Genomic DNA, 15,686 nt, shown 5'->3' with positions numbered 1-15,686 from the left:
TTATTTTATATTAAAATTTTCATAAAGTGGCGCAAACTTTATCACTAGCTAAGAAATTTTTTATTAATATTACTAAGCTTTTTCAAAAGTTATTATTATAAAAGCATCGCATTCTTTTTCAATTTTCATAAACTTAAGTGAATTTTATAGACAGTATTTTCCCTTTTCCCTTCGTCAACACCAACAAATTCAGTTGAGAAATCATGGCACCACCCTCACCATAACCTTTATACCTCAAATCTACCATCGGAAAGAAAAGTATTGCAAGTTCCATCTTGTTTTATTTTATTTATTATTTAAACTGCGCGAACTCACCAACTATTCATTTAGTTGACTTTATTTTATATATATGTTACATGTACAATTATAAGAGGATGAAACGAAGAAGACACTAGAACTTAGGTTATATTAATAAATGGACAAGTTGTTAATTGTCCTTGTATTTTCCTTGTATTTCTTCTTACAAACTTGTGTACTTGATGTTTAAATTATTAATGATAATATTGTCACTTAATAGTGTCACATGTGTTTTGAACAATCTGTACTTCACACTCGGGCCTATTTCGCTTTAGCCAGGGTGTTACAGATCATAGCCATGTTCTGCTTCAGATCCATCAACTCCAAGTCATTCAAATCAATCTGATCATAATCTTCATCAGTAAGTTCGCTCGTGGCAATTTTACCACCCACCAGATTTTCATAAGAACTCATGAAAGCATTTATGAAAGCGAAATGTAATTCAGCTTCCTTCATGTTCACGTTTGGTGGTTGAGTTGAACTAAACCCAGAGAATAAAGTGTTAGCATCGCCAGAAGGTGTAGTTGACCCAGATTCCATGAAACATACATTTGGCATTTGTTCATTAACCGAAGATGGCATCTCTTGTGAATTATGTGATAAGAAAGCCGTAATAGAAGTTGCAAAACTGCTCAAAGGTAAAAGATCCTTCGTATAATGTTGGATCTTGAGTTTCTTTTGAATACTTTTGACACTTCATGTCATAGTCCCACACTTATATTTTCTACATAAACTCCATAGCAGTAAGATCTTCATTTTTGTAGAAATTGTTTTCTTTCATCACCATCAGAAAAGTTGAATAAGAACTCGGTAGAGCATTCTTGACGGTATCAATCTTATCTGATTCATTTGGTTTCATTTTCAGTTTATTCATCTCAGCAATCAGATGATTAAACCTAGTCAGCATTTCTTCGACTGTCTCACTTTTCAATAAATTAAAGTTTCCGAATTGGAACTTCAACATAACTTTCTTGCTTTCTTGAGTATTACCCATACTCCTCATCTTTATATGTTGAAACAAAAATGCACATACTTTAATAATTCCCACTTGATGGAAAATATTGTCGGGTAATGCCATAGTCAAAGTGGAATATGCTTTTGTTTCGATCTCTATGGCCTTTTTCTCCTCTTGAGTATATGCAGAAAATGACTTTTCTTGAAACCCGTAGTTGCATCACCAAGAAATGGAGAAACATACACATCATCAAGACATCTCAAACAATCAGGATGTACGGATCCTAGATGTGCTCGGAATCTTGGTTCACATTTAGCAAAGTCGCTAACTTTCATCAATCAGGGACATTTAGAATTAAACCCGATATCAGCATCTAAATGAAGCATTTGTTGCATCATCGTGTTTTGAGAAGCTAACGCATAGAAGTTATTCATATCAAAAGTATGATTTAAACGATCAGCAATTTTACTTTTAGTTTAAAGTTGTCCAATATGAAAACTTAGAGGTTCAAATTGTAGTATCTTATAGCGAATGGGTTAACTTTGTAATGAATGGATGATTAACGGTAACGAATCAGTTTATGGAAATGAATGGATGATTAATGTCAACGAATGGTGAATAGTGTAGCAAAAGAGGTTATAAGTTTATGGTAACGAATGGGTATCACGAATCAGTTAAATAATGACACCATAGTCTTCACGAATGACTAGAACGAATGACTATCACGAATAAAGATTCAATGATAACGAATCAACACACAAATGGTTAAACGAATAGCATAACGAATGGCATGACGGATAGTATAACGATTATGGTAACGAATAGAGTAAGGGATAGGTTAAAGAATAGGGTAACTTTCTTTAGCGAATGATGTTGTCACGACTGTGTTTTCCTAACGATGAGTATCACAAATCAGGAAATTGATGACAAATGGTTGAACATGAATGAGCTATAGTAGCGAATGAGCGGTTATTCTGTTTTAACAAACTTGCCATGTGTCCAAAATTAGTTACGAATTGATAGCAAATAGCTATCTACAGTATAATGAATGGTTCGTTATACCATAACGAATGACTCCTTTGAATCTTCAAATCTTCAAACTCAATTTCCAGATCTAAATTTTCATATCCAATCGTAAATTCAGACAAACACTAATTCATGGATTACTTAAACTTAACCAGTTAACACAATATATAGCTTAAAACAATCGTCTAATCCCTGCGAACAAACCCAAACTCGTCCAAACCTCCAATTCCAACTCAAACCAAGTCCAAAATCCTAAACCGTACAAAACAGAAACGCTTGTTTTTAATACACTCAAATCCATTCTATTATCCAACAATAACACAATAAAACTAAAACAAACCTCACAGATCTGATTACGAACTGAGAATTATCCAATTAAGCTTCAATTATCAATCTCAACATAATAACTGAATCAAAATCAGTAGATACAGTTTCAGATTCAAATTTAAAAAATTAACAGATAAATTCGCAATCAATTCACCATTATAATACCTTAATTCACGTACATAAGCGAACGCTCAGCTCTGATACCACTTGAGAGAGCTTGATTTAGCTTAATACTTAATCAATTCATATCGATATTGATCTAAGATCTAGTTATTGATATGTGTAGGTGATCAATAGGTTAGATTGAACGAAGTGTTTAGAGTGAGATGATAATTTGGCAGAGTAACGGCTCACATAGACTTAATTAGAACACTTATTAAATTACTTAGCATGAACAGCCTATATAAAGAAGATGAAGGCCATTCGTTACACAGCCCGTAACGAATGGTCTCATTCGTCTTCATTCCGTACATAACTTAAGGAGTATAGCGAATGACTCATTCGCAATACCTCATTTGTCAACATTCCATGACGCGTGGATACGAAACAATAACGATTAGGTCCATTAGTTAAACATCCTTAACGAATAGACAATAGCAATAACGTAGAGCATCATTCGTTAAACATCCTTAACGAATGAGCTAATTAACATAACGAATGGGACTAGGTAAATTACCAAAATGCCCTTTACATTAATAAAGATAAATTTCATTAAATACAAAGACTCAAGATGACCAAAACGGTGCACTAACACAAAATCATGGAATAATCCGGAATTTAGCTGTCTAGGCGTTGCACGACCTGGATAGAAAAGCTGGCCGCACGGAGCGGCGTACTCTAAAGGGGGGAAGAGCCGGCTTCGGCCGGTCTGACCAGTTCTCCTTCCGGTTTCGTTCCGGTTTCTCGTTTTAGCATATTTTGACTCGTTTTTTACCTTTTTCAACTACGCTCAACTTCCGAAATCTACAAACACAATTATGTTAGTAGTATACAAATCTTAACTAAAAACAAACAAAAACTAATTAAATATTATATAAAATATACAAGGGAAATAAATATAGATATCAGTATATCAGTTGCCCTACGATCCACCCGTCAGCAGTCCTAATGCAAGACGACCAGCCCTTGGCCTTTATTAGTAAGAGCATTTTAGTTAAACAACATTCTTCTCTCATGGAGTCTCTCTCCATCTCCATCTCCATCCTCCTCTCATCGTCTTCCCCAACTTCCCACCATCTCCATCCTCCCCTCATCGTCTTCCCCAATTTCCCAAACCAACAAGAGCCCTAATTTCCCCAAACCCAAATCCATTAATTCCACCAAAACACATTTCTACTTGCAATTTTAATGGTTGTCAAACACTGTCACCATTATCTAATTGTCAAGCACTTTGTAATTAGAACATATCAGCAAAGTCTCAAATACCTATTGACCAAAAGGTAAGTACACATCTCCAACAGAAAAGGTAGTCGATGCTTTGTCTAGAGTAGAAGGTTTAGCCCTGTTCCAAATGGGGTTGAGTTCCATTCATCCTTGCCTTTGGCTAAGAATCAAACTCAGTTGGGATGAAGATCTAAAAAATCAAGCTTTACTACACAAGTTGCAGCATACATCACATGTAAGCCATTTTACTTGGGATGGTACTGTGCTTAAAAGAAAATCCAAAGTTGTCATTGGAAATAATGAACAAGTTAGAAAAGATATTTTTCATTGGTGTCATTCTTCTCCTATTAAGGGGCACTCAGGATATTATGCTACTTTACATAGACTTGAACAATTGTTTACTGGAAAAAGTGTGATAAGGATGTCAAGCAATGAATCACAGCTTGTCAGATCTTTCACCAAGCCAAATATGAAAGGGTGGCTACACCAGGTTTGTTACAGCCTCTTCTTACCCCTACAAATGTGTTTTCTAATATCTCAATGGACTTCATTAGAGGTTTTCCTAGAGCTGGTGGTAAAGATTCTATTTTGGTTATGATTGATAGGCTCACTAAGTATGCCCACTTCCTAGTTTTATCTCACCCTTATACTGCTGCAGAAGTGGGTCAACTCATTTTTGACAATATCTATAAAATTCATGGTTACCCTAGCACTATTGTATCAGATCGTGGTCCTATTTTCCTAAGCCAGTTTTGGAAAGATTTCAAGAAGCTATAAGGGGTTCAGCTCAATTTTTCTACAGCCTACCATCCCCAACGGGCAGACAAGGTTCTTAATAGGTGTTTAGAAACCTATTTGAGGTGCATGGTCATGGATGATCCTCTCTTATGGCCCAAGTGGTTGGCTTTGGCTAAATGGTGGCATAATACCACTATTCATTCTAACATTGGTATGTCACCTTTTGAATCATTATACGGTATTCCTTCATCTATCCATTTACCTTATATTCCTCATGATATTAAGGTGGCTTCTTTAAGAGAAATGTTGCTAACTGCAACCCTATGTTCAAACATCTAGTAACTTTAAAGGCACATCTTGCTAAGGCCAATAACAAAATGAAACAATTGGCTGACACTAAAAGAGCTAAAAGAAGTTTTTCTATTGGTGATTGGGTATATCTCAAACTGCAACCCTATGTTCAAATATTTGTTAAAAAACATCATAATAAAAAGTTGGGTCCTAGGTATTTTGGTCCTTACCAGATTGCGGAGAAGATTGGAACAGTGGCCTACAAGCTTGCATTACCAGTTGATTCTCAAATTCATCCCACTTTTCATGTGTCCCTTTTAAAAGCTACGCCTTGTCCTGCGTCTTCTGTAGTTTCCCTGCCTCAAGACAATCGTTGCATTGTTCAATCTAGGGCAGTTTTGGATCGCAAGTTATTGAAAATGGGACATCGTGCAGGTGTGCATGTTAAACTTAAACAATATTAGCTTGACGTTCAAGGCCGGTTAGCTTTTGATCTCATGGGGTGGCTTGGAGGTGATCGGGATAATAGTTAAATTAATTGTTATCTTTATTTTATTTATTTGTTTATGTTTAAAATAATTGTTTGGTCTTATCTCTTCGTTTCTAGATATGGCAGGAAAAAGTCATAATTGGTTTATGAGTCAATTTGAGTGGGTAGTATATAAACCCAGAAGTCTTAGTTTATATGTATGTTCCGTTTGCTTTTGTTTGTTTCGTGAGTCAAAATATTTAATAAGAAAGAGTCACTTGAGTTAAGAAAATTTGGAGTTCTTGTTTCGGTTTGATTCGTGATCCACTTGTGAAAGTTTAACAAATTGTATTAGAGCCGATTCACCAAAACATTTGTCGTACGTGTTCATTGATCGTGGTCCAGCCTTTATAGTATTACTCAGTTGATTGCATCCAGCGATTAATCGGTTGTGGATTGAAGAACAAACTGGTGAAGAGAAGAAAGAAACAAATCTGCTAGTCATGGCAGAATTCTAAGGTCTTGGTGCGGTGAAAAAGTTGAACAACTCGAATTACAACACATTGTCTACCTGTATGAGTTCTTTTCTGCAGGGTTCAGATCTAAGTATCGATGGGGTAAAGTTTACTACAAGCATCGGATTTGATGTTTCAGTTCAGGGTCGGCTCCAAGAAAGCAAAAAAAATTTTGGGCCGAAGGTGAAATTTTTTTGGGCCTTAATTAAAAAGGAGTGTTTTGTTGGTTTAAACTATTATTAAATTTATATGTGTTCACTTGGTTACAATTTGGGTTATGTAAAAAACTTTTGTATAAAAATAAGATTAAATATGCTTCAAATGAGACTAGAACCCATAACCTTTTTGGTTGGGAGTAATACCCCTTTGTCACTAGACCAAGCTAGTGGTTATGTAATTAAGTTTAAACATTAAATATACATATTGTTTTAAATAAAAGTTAGTATAATTTTTTCACAAAAAAAAAAAAAAAAAAAAAAAAAAAAAAATTGGGCCTAACGGGGTGTCGAGCATGTGGCCGTCGACCACCCCGCCATCCCTATGGGCCGGCCTGTTTCAATTGCGTAGATTCCAAAAAACCGTGACTCCGAACATAGAGGGAGCATCCCATAGCTTGCGAATTCCTGAAAATTTGGACGTTCAAGATCAAACAATAGAGTCTAGTGAAGTGGATGATGAATTTGGTTGTAGGGAACTCAGGTATGAGAAAGCAGGTCATGATGTTTTTGGGGATTAGAGACCTCGGTGGAACAAGTCAAGCTTGAGAGGGAGTCTTGACGAAGCAAATATTGAGAGGTAGTGTTAAACGCAAACAATATTTGCTTTACGTTCAAGGGCGGTTCAGTTTTGATCTCATGGGGTGGCTTGGAGGAGATCGGGATAACAATTAATTTAATTCGTTATCATTATCCTATTTATTTGTTTATGTTTTTAAAATAATTGTTTTGGTCTTATATCTTTGTTTCGAGATATGGCAGGAAGAAGTCATAACTGGTTCATGATTCAATTTGAGTGGGTAGTATAGAAACCCAAAAGCCTTAGTTTATATGTATGTTTCGTTTACTTTTGTTTGTTTAGTGAGTCGAAATAATTAATAGAAAATTTGGAGTTCTTGTTCCAGTTTCATTCGTGATCCACTTGTGAAAGTTTAACAGTTCAAGTGTTATTGCACCGGAAAAACTTACTTGTTACAGAAGCCACGTGGGTAGACCTAGAAGAATTTCAATTACGCTTTCCTCATTTTGAATCTTGAGGACAACATTCTTTATAACCGGGGAGTATTGTTACAACAGTAATCTCTCACTAGGGGGGTTAAAGTTGTAATTGTTAGATAGTTACTAAGTCAAAGGGCTAATCTGTAATTGTTAGAAAGTTGTGGATGTCATTGCAATTGGTTAGTTAACTAGTTGTTACGGATCGAGTTGTATAATAACGAACAATACTGGTAATAACTGTATGCTTGATTTGGTTGAAATCTCCTCCTCTTTGATTTCTTTCATTTTGTAGAGCGAGCTTTGACTATAACCATTATGTTACTATATCTTTATTGTTCTTTTACCTTTTTTCTGTTGTTAGTAGCGTACAAATATTATACTTTTAGTAAGTGTTTGTTTTCTAAATGTTTAGATTTCATTAGAAACAGTATAATATACTAGTCTTATCCTAATAGAGAATTAATTACATGTAGCCGGTTTTGAAGCCTCGTGAGCTAGCAACTCCACAATAGTCTCTTATTTCTTCTTTATAGTTAATTACTATATTATCCTTACAAAACATAAACTCCAACATCAGTCAATAACTTCAAGTTCCACAACATCTATTCATGTCTTGTGAAACAACTCTTCAAGAGTTTCAACTTTAGCTTCATCATCTTCCTCTTCAATGTCCTCATTTGTCGCCGCATGTCTCACCGTATCCGACAGCTATTCAGACATGCGAAACGACAGTTCTTGTTCTGGCAGAGGATTGGAGTCCTGGTTATCATCAAGGTGGTTAAGGGTGCCTGTGGAAGATGATTGAGAGAAGCTCCCGGATGCAACGGTTATTACTTCATCGCCCTCGTCAATGGTTGACCCGAGAGAACATGTTGACCGTGTGGCAACTGACTGAAGCGCTCTTGATCTCTCTTTTACTCGTTTGCACCAGCTGTGAAGTGAATCACGAACGCTTTCTGCAATCAGCGCTTTCTTGACCCGAGAACCCATCTGAGAGAAAAAAAAGTCGGGTTAAAACGGATTGCTTCAAGTTTTAATAACAGATTAGATATAATGACTAAAATGTCATTATAGTAACATTTATTTAAATCTATAGTATGATATATATATTTTTTTCTATCAATTATTGTAGTTTTGAAAGTTTTTTTTTATAGAAAAATTGCCATCTTCAAACGCAAGACTAATGTGGAAGATACCTAAACTATAGAAAAAAGGAGTGGCAAATAAGTAACTTTAGATTTAAAGCATGCTCAGCAAGCAATAGGGCTGTAAACGAGCTGAGCCCAACTTAAGAGAGCTCTATTTCTAAATATCGACACCGGCTCATGAATAAGTTTACAAGCTCAAGTTCCGTAAAGGACGTCTGGTGTGATTTTTAAACATTAAGGATGAAACCTGAAAGTAGAGACAAACATAAAGGATATTAACTGTAATTTTGTTTTATTTTTTATGTATTATTTAAATACTTCAAGCTCAATGCATAAATCTTGGTCTCAAGAACGTTTATTAGACGAGCCTCATCTGGGGCTTGAGGTTGTTTAGGCCGAGCTCTATGTCTAATATTAATCCTAGCTCGTGAATAGCTGTACAAACTCAAATTTGGCTTGTTTATTTAATTATTTTTTATGTCTTATGTAAATATTTCAAGCTCAATGCATGAAGCTCAGGCTCAAGGCCAATTATTAAGCGAGCCTCGTCTTGAGGCTTGAGCTTGTTTAAGCTCGGCCTAATTCAAGATTTTAACGATCATCCCGGCTCGCTTACACCCATACTAATCAAAATTACTATATCAAACGCTATAAAAGTATACCGTAAGTATTCAAACTTGTAATGATCAGATAATCAGTTTCATACCACAACAAGAAAAAAAATGGGAATACTGTTGTACATACTAACCAATGTGACTATAACGTTTAGCGGCACAGTGCTGTAGCTACACCAAAACTGAACAACCACCCTGCAACAATGATCATATAGCCATACTTTAACCAAAGGTTGGTTTTATATGACACAAAAAGCTAGTATTGAAAGAGATACATACCCACAAGTCAGCCTAATAACTATCATCACATGGTTCTTCATGAAACACGACCGTTGTCTGAGTCCCCACTGCACATGACAGTTTCATAAAACAACGATAAATCTGGTGTAACAAAAGCCACAAAGTTTCAGGGGTTTACTTACCAAAGACCAGATGAATGTTGCCATCTCAAAGGCATTCTGTAAAAGTAAGAATCATAGGAAGTTATTTACTTTCTGTATAGGTGGGTGGCCTGGCTAGGGGTGTAAACGAGCCAGCTCTTTTAACTCAAGGCAGCTTGGGCTTGAGAGCTCTATTCTAAATCTCATGTTCGGCTTGTTTATTATTTATTAATCGTTTTATTCTTATATTTTTACCATAATATGTAATATAATTATTATATAAATATATATTAACTAAAAGTTATACAAATAGAAGGCTCGTATAGGCCCGCGAGCTGGCTCGGGTTTGAGCTAGTTTATTAAATGAGCCTCAATAAAAGCTCGAGCTCGAGCTTGAGCCCATTTAAGCTCAAGCTGGATTAGAGTTTTTAGCGAGTAGATTGCGAGCAGCTTGGCGCGTATACACCCCTAGTATAAGAGAATTTGCGTGTTGAAAATTGACTTTTTTGAGTCATAGGAACTGCTTTTATTAGCCCTTGTGTCAAATTCAACGTGTTATATTAAGTTACAAGCCACATTATATTGCCCTTTTATTATATGTTAGAAATAACAAAAATGAAAAATTCACCTGAAAGGAGATAAACTGTATCAACCACAGTAATATTTCGGGTTTACCAAACCAGAAAAGCTCATCACGCGGCTTCACCTGAGTTCCTCCAACGGAGGGCCCACGCGGTTCTACTATTTCAAGTGCCAACAAGGACACAACATGCTGAAGTTTTGTCCCCACCAGCAACACGAGCTTTCAGCAATAAAAGGTAAAATGAGCCAAAGCAGGTTCAGGTTAAAACTTAAAACAAGTCACATTTGTAAGGGTCAAAACATGTTAGATCGAACAGGATTGACTTACAGGTAACAAGTCAATGAAGTCAACAACCATGTTTGTTTAATTTTATTTTGTTATAAATTATAGCTAATGTGTTAATTAAGATTACTAAAGCAATATTATTACAATAATACTTTTATATAAACCTTTGGTAAACAAAAAATGATTTACAGGGTTGTATGCATTCATAAGATGAGCTGTTTGACCCATTCCCCTTTTAGCTATTTTTTTTTGGGGTTTACTTGTTTGAAATAAAAGACAACCCAAAACGAGCCAAATCAACTTACAATGGCGGGGACGAAGGATATCCAGAAGTAAATGTTAAGACCTGAAAATACCCTCAAATATCAAGATTCAAGAACACGATGGAAATTATATAAAATTGTTTTGAGAAAAAAGATAAAAGATATTAACTATTACCATGAATGTTTACAAATATGCATATTATAGCATAGGCCCAAAGAGGCCAGCTGCAAAATGAATTAAAAAATTAGAAATTTTATTTAAAAAAAATAAAAAACTTCCACAGTTTTATAAAACATGTAACAAGATGAGGCATGATACCTAATTCCCACAATTTCATAAAACTCATCTTCCATGCTTCTGACCATATAGTTGTGGAAGTTATAAGAAAGTGGCAAGTTATGAGTCTGAAATTACACAATTGCCATTAGGTTATTGTGAACTTGCAAGAATAGAAGAAGTTCACATGTGAAGGTAGAATTAGAATACCCACGGTGATGAAACCCAACCGCAACGCCGCATAATCAGACTTCTGCATTCCACTTTTGAATTGTCTTAAAAAGCATAGCTGAAAACAACAACAAAATAAATCCATTTTAATCATCATAAGACACACAACAAACTATATCTTCACTGGAACCACTTAACAACTTGGTCATATTTTCTTTTTGGTGACCCTGAGAACTTGTTACTGGTAAACTCACAGAACCCCCCCACCAATACTCTGTCGACCAATGAGATCAAGTAAAACACAACTTATGCTAAGGGACTTAAACCTTCATGGTGGCTGTGACCTTTTGGTATGAGTTTAGGTTTCACTACTTATGTATGAGTTTAAAAAAAGTCATTTATTTCTAATATGTTGAAAACAATCCTTACCATCCATATGAGAATCCGGCTTCTGCTCCACGGATGAGTCGCATGATGCTTAATAAAAGTAACTTGGCGTCTCATCACCTTCATCTTCCTTGCTATATAATGAACATAGGTGTTAACACGAATAATAACATAATTATTCTCCTAGGCATTTTAACGGTCTTCCATTTCATGGGTCACATTATATGGTGTCAAAGTGATGAGAATTGAAGATGATAAATTTTAGTTGGGTTTTTTTTTTTTAGACTTGTTTTCGCCCCATTTACTTAGTAAATGGGTTGATTCGGATTATGTTCCACTGGTAACCGGTCTAACTTGTAACATAAATATAAAAAGCTTAAAAAATAACCCTTTATAACATGTTACCCGTTTTAAAATAAATTCATATTTATTGAATAATATATATGTTGAGTCCACCCAAAAACTGACTCGTTTTGACATGTTACCAAACATGCCCAATTATCAACTTCTGGTCCATACCTTGCAAGTTTTCAGGCGCCGATTGGCTTGCTTGATATTCCCATTTTCTCCAACTGTATATCTAAAAATACATACACTAGAAAATTAACTTAAACTAGTTGTTGTAGCCTATGGACATATCTCATAAGGATTATTTGCTAATCCCCAGGGATTCAACGAACAATGTACCTTGCTCATGGCTAAACCGACTGATACACAACTATAGAGAACATGAGTCATCCCGAGAACAAACAAGAATCGGTGAAGCTGCTCAAGGCCTTCATAAGAAACAAACGGTTCTCGTCCCTGCAATACAAATCAATTTAATTGGACGCGTTTACTTTTGAATGTGTCAATGCAGGTTATGACATTAAAAGGAAACATGTCAAACGGCCGAACAACTTTTTAACTCATAAAACCCCCTAAATCAACAGGTCAAACGGTTTGAACAGGTTGGGGGGACTCAAGCTCGAAGTTAAGCCAGCTGACTCGGCTAGTTTAATTTAATGAGCTGAATAGTCGAGCTTGGCTCGTAAAAAGCTTGATCCAGATCATTATTTATATTTATTTTCTTGCCATGGTTGCATAGGTCGCTACGTGGTCCCAAGTCGGTCAATCGGGGAGTTGCGAGTAAAATAATTTATATACTCTATGTACTGATATTGTAATTTTTTTTCCAGATTTTTAAGATCGATAGACAGATTAAAATATTGTATGAATTATATTTATCAATATCATATATGTTATTTATTTATACAAGCCAACGAGCTGAGGAACCGTTTTGTGTAACTAGTCAAGTCAACCCAGTCGGGTTCATTCGGTACAAGAAATCAAGTAGCCCATTTTGCCACCTCTATGAAGCATGTTAACTAACATACTCTAATAAAAACTAAAAAAAAACAGAGAAATAGATGTCAACAACCATAGATTTTTATTTTACCTCGCCACACTGATGGGAAGGACGCGAGTGTAGTCCTTCGGGCGGTATATCGGTTTCGTTTGAAAATGACGATAATAACCTTGAGAAAACGATCTCTTTGTCCAGCTCATAATCTTCTTTGGAGCAAAGAAAGAATTTACTGCTGAACAGTGAGGAATCCACACAAATCTCTGAGATGAGATGCGCCCATTGCCCCAATAACAATGATATGAGTCCAAGAAGCATAAGCTCTGGCATCAATCAAAATAAAAAATAAAAAAATATAATGATAATATTACTTTATAAGAATTAATCCATGTAGTTTAAATTTGTATAATCCTTTTTCACAAGAAAAAATGTGAAGTTCACAGACTGAATACTTTTGGTCAACCATTTATACTTAAAAAGTCAAACCCACATAAGCAACAATTGTTGAGAACACATACTTGGTTATTTTCTATGGTTCATAAGGATAATATATTATTTTGAACAAAAAGGACACTGATTTTGACTTTTAAGTCAAACATCAGTTGGTTTTCTAGATGGGATTGTAATAACAATAAGATCGTCCTATTTTGTTACTAAAGTATTTTGGAGATTTGATTGACTTTTTCAATCAAAAGATGAAATCTTATTAGATTAATTAAACTAATCATGAACAACAAAGTGCACTCAAAATCAATCAAAATTGTGACTGACCTTCTTTGATCTTCTCTAAAGAAGCTAGCAGAGCCTTCCTCCTTGTCTTCTTCAACCACTGCATACCACAAAACTCATAAATCGTTCAAATCTTGAACAAAAAGGTTTAAACAAACTGAAAATAATGAAAAAAAAAATTAGGAAAAACTCAAAACTTGCACTCCCAAATATGAAAGATTATGACCTTTGAACCAACAAGCAAGCAAAAACCATAAATCATTTAAATCTTCAACAGCAAAAAGATTCAAAAAAAGTAAAAACAAATTGAACTCCCAAATCTGTAACATGATCTTTGTAATTGAACCAACAGGTAAGCAAAAGTCATAAATCTTTCAAAGTTTGAACAAAAAGATTCAGAAAATAACCTTTTTTAATAGGAAAAACTAACTTTGAACCAACAGGTAAGCAAGAATCATAAAATTTTCAAATCTTGAGCAAAAAAGATTTAGAAAAATAACCTTCTTTTGGGAAAAACTAACTTTGAACCACAGCAAGCAAATGCCATAAATCACTCAAATATTGAACAAAAGGATCCAATTTTTTTTAAAGGTTAAAAACACAAACTTGCCTTCCCAAATATGTAATATGATCTTCAAGGCAACAGGCAAGCAAAAACCACAAATCATTTAAATCTTGAACAAAAAGGTTAAAAAATTTAGGAACAACTGAAAACTTGCCCCACCATATCTGTAAGTGGTCTTTGAACCAATAGGCAAACACAAGCCATAAACCATTCAAATCTTCAACAAAAAGATTCAAATTTTTTTCAAAAAACTCAAATCTTGCTTGCCCCACCAAATCAGTAAACTGGTCTTTGAACCAATAGGCATGTAAAACCCATAAACCATTCAAATCCAGAACAAAAAGAGTCAAATTTTCCTTAAAGCCTTTTCCCACCCAAATGTTGACCATAAAAACTCTTAAAAAAATGTTGAAAAACTTGCCTTCCCAAATCTATAAATTGATCTTTGAACCAACAAGCAAGCAAAAACCATGAAAGTAATAGTTGTAGCAACAGCCCATGTTGGTGTTTCAGCCAAAGATCTCCCTTCTCTAATTAATAAACCCTCCACCATTTTCACATCAAATTTCAAATCTTTTTTTTTTTTTGACAACTTTAAAGAGTATTTAGGGAGTTCTCAAAATGCTGCTGCGCATTTTGTCCTTCCATTTGGGTATTATTTAAATCATGAATCTTGACAGTGATTTTTGTGTATATATAGGTTGCATTTGGGGTACATAAATTATGTTACATGTAGGCTGTATATGCACTTGGTGGGGCTTAAATTGATGGCCTTATTAATACTCCACATGCATTGGAAGTGATGACCTCACATTTGCTTTTGTTTTGTTCCTTCACACCCTACCTGCCCACATGCCATTTCTTACTTCAAAAGAAATTTTCAAGAAACTTAGATCCAAAGATTACTAAACTAGACAGATAACTCTATTAGAGTCCAGTGATAGAATCGTAAATAGTTTAAAAAAATTCATTCTTTTTAATTTAAGAATCATATGATAACTCTATCAACGTTCAGGTATAAAAACGTAACTATATTAAACTTCAGGCGTAGAAATGTAAAATCATTAAAAATACTGTCCCCGATAACAAATTGCCACACGACGACGCTTCACCTAGGTTCAAAGTTACTATTCACATAGGTTTAGACTTTTGAGCTTGTATTTTATAAATATGATTAACTAATAGTTAATAGTTAATAAATAATAATTAACTAGTCAGTAAGTGTCAGCTGATTTAAAAAGAAACTTCTCTATTCTTGGAAGGTTACCTACTACAATCCTATTGTGGTTTCTTGTTTTGAAGTGGATATGCATATGGAGATCCACCTCCTTGATTCTGCAATGTCTTTTACTTGTTTTTCTTTTTTATATTTTATGACTATGTCTATAAAGATAGTAGAATAGGCAAACTTTTTATTAAACAAATGATATCCGTTCAAGTTTTTAATTAATGTTTCTTTAAAATATATAAAGACATCGACTTTTGTCTAATCTAAGTAAAAGTGTTAGGAAAATATTTCATTCATGTTTAATGCATAAAAAACATAACAGATGTATATTTAAAGATTAATTCAAGATTGGGGGTTGTGTCGAAAATCCATTTTAATTTATATTGACATAATTTATAATAACTCATTTATAAATATTATTACACTTTATATGATGGTTTTATGTTCATTTGTTAAATATAATGGTAATGAATAGGATCTTTTTCATAAGGATTAT

The 15,686-nt window shown here is 34.5% G+C and overlaps 1 protein-coding gene across 1 annotated transcript; it reads right to left on the bottom strand.

The window, feature by feature from the left end:
• Window positions 1–7,527: 7,527 nt before the first annotated feature.
• On the bottom strand, window positions 7,528–14,584 carry LOC143581540 (MLO-like protein 4). Its single transcript, XM_077064330.1, has 15 exons — window positions 14,384–14,584; window positions 13,440–13,497; window positions 12,762–12,991; window positions 12,011–12,127; window positions 11,843–11,903; window positions 11,366–11,457; window positions 10,980–11,054; window positions 10,808–10,893; window positions 10,664–10,713; window positions 10,531–10,571; window positions 9,986–10,159; window positions 9,400–9,435; window positions 9,257–9,324; window positions 9,112–9,172; window positions 7,528–8,205 (listed from the first exon to the last, which is right to left on the bottom strand). The coding sequence occupies exons 1-15, from the start codon at window positions 14,513–14,515 to the stop codon at window positions 7,924–7,926; spliced, it is 1,563 nt and encodes a 520-aa protein (XP_076920445.1). The 5' UTR covers window positions 14,516–14,584; the 3' UTR covers window positions 7,528–7,923.
• Window positions 14,585–15,686: the final 1,102 nt, after the last annotated feature.

The sequence above is a fragment of the Bidens hawaiensis genome, unplaced genomic scaffold, assembly GCF_021521415.1.
Source record: "Bidens hawaiensis isolate Kalapana, Puna unplaced genomic scaffold, B.hawaiensis_p1.1 tig00000142_1, whole genome shotgun sequence".
Taxonomy (NCBI): domain Eukaryota; kingdom Viridiplantae; phylum Streptophyta; class Magnoliopsida; order Asterales; family Asteraceae; genus Bidens; species Bidens hawaiensis.
This window is presented reverse-complemented; position numbering and strand designations above follow the sequence as displayed.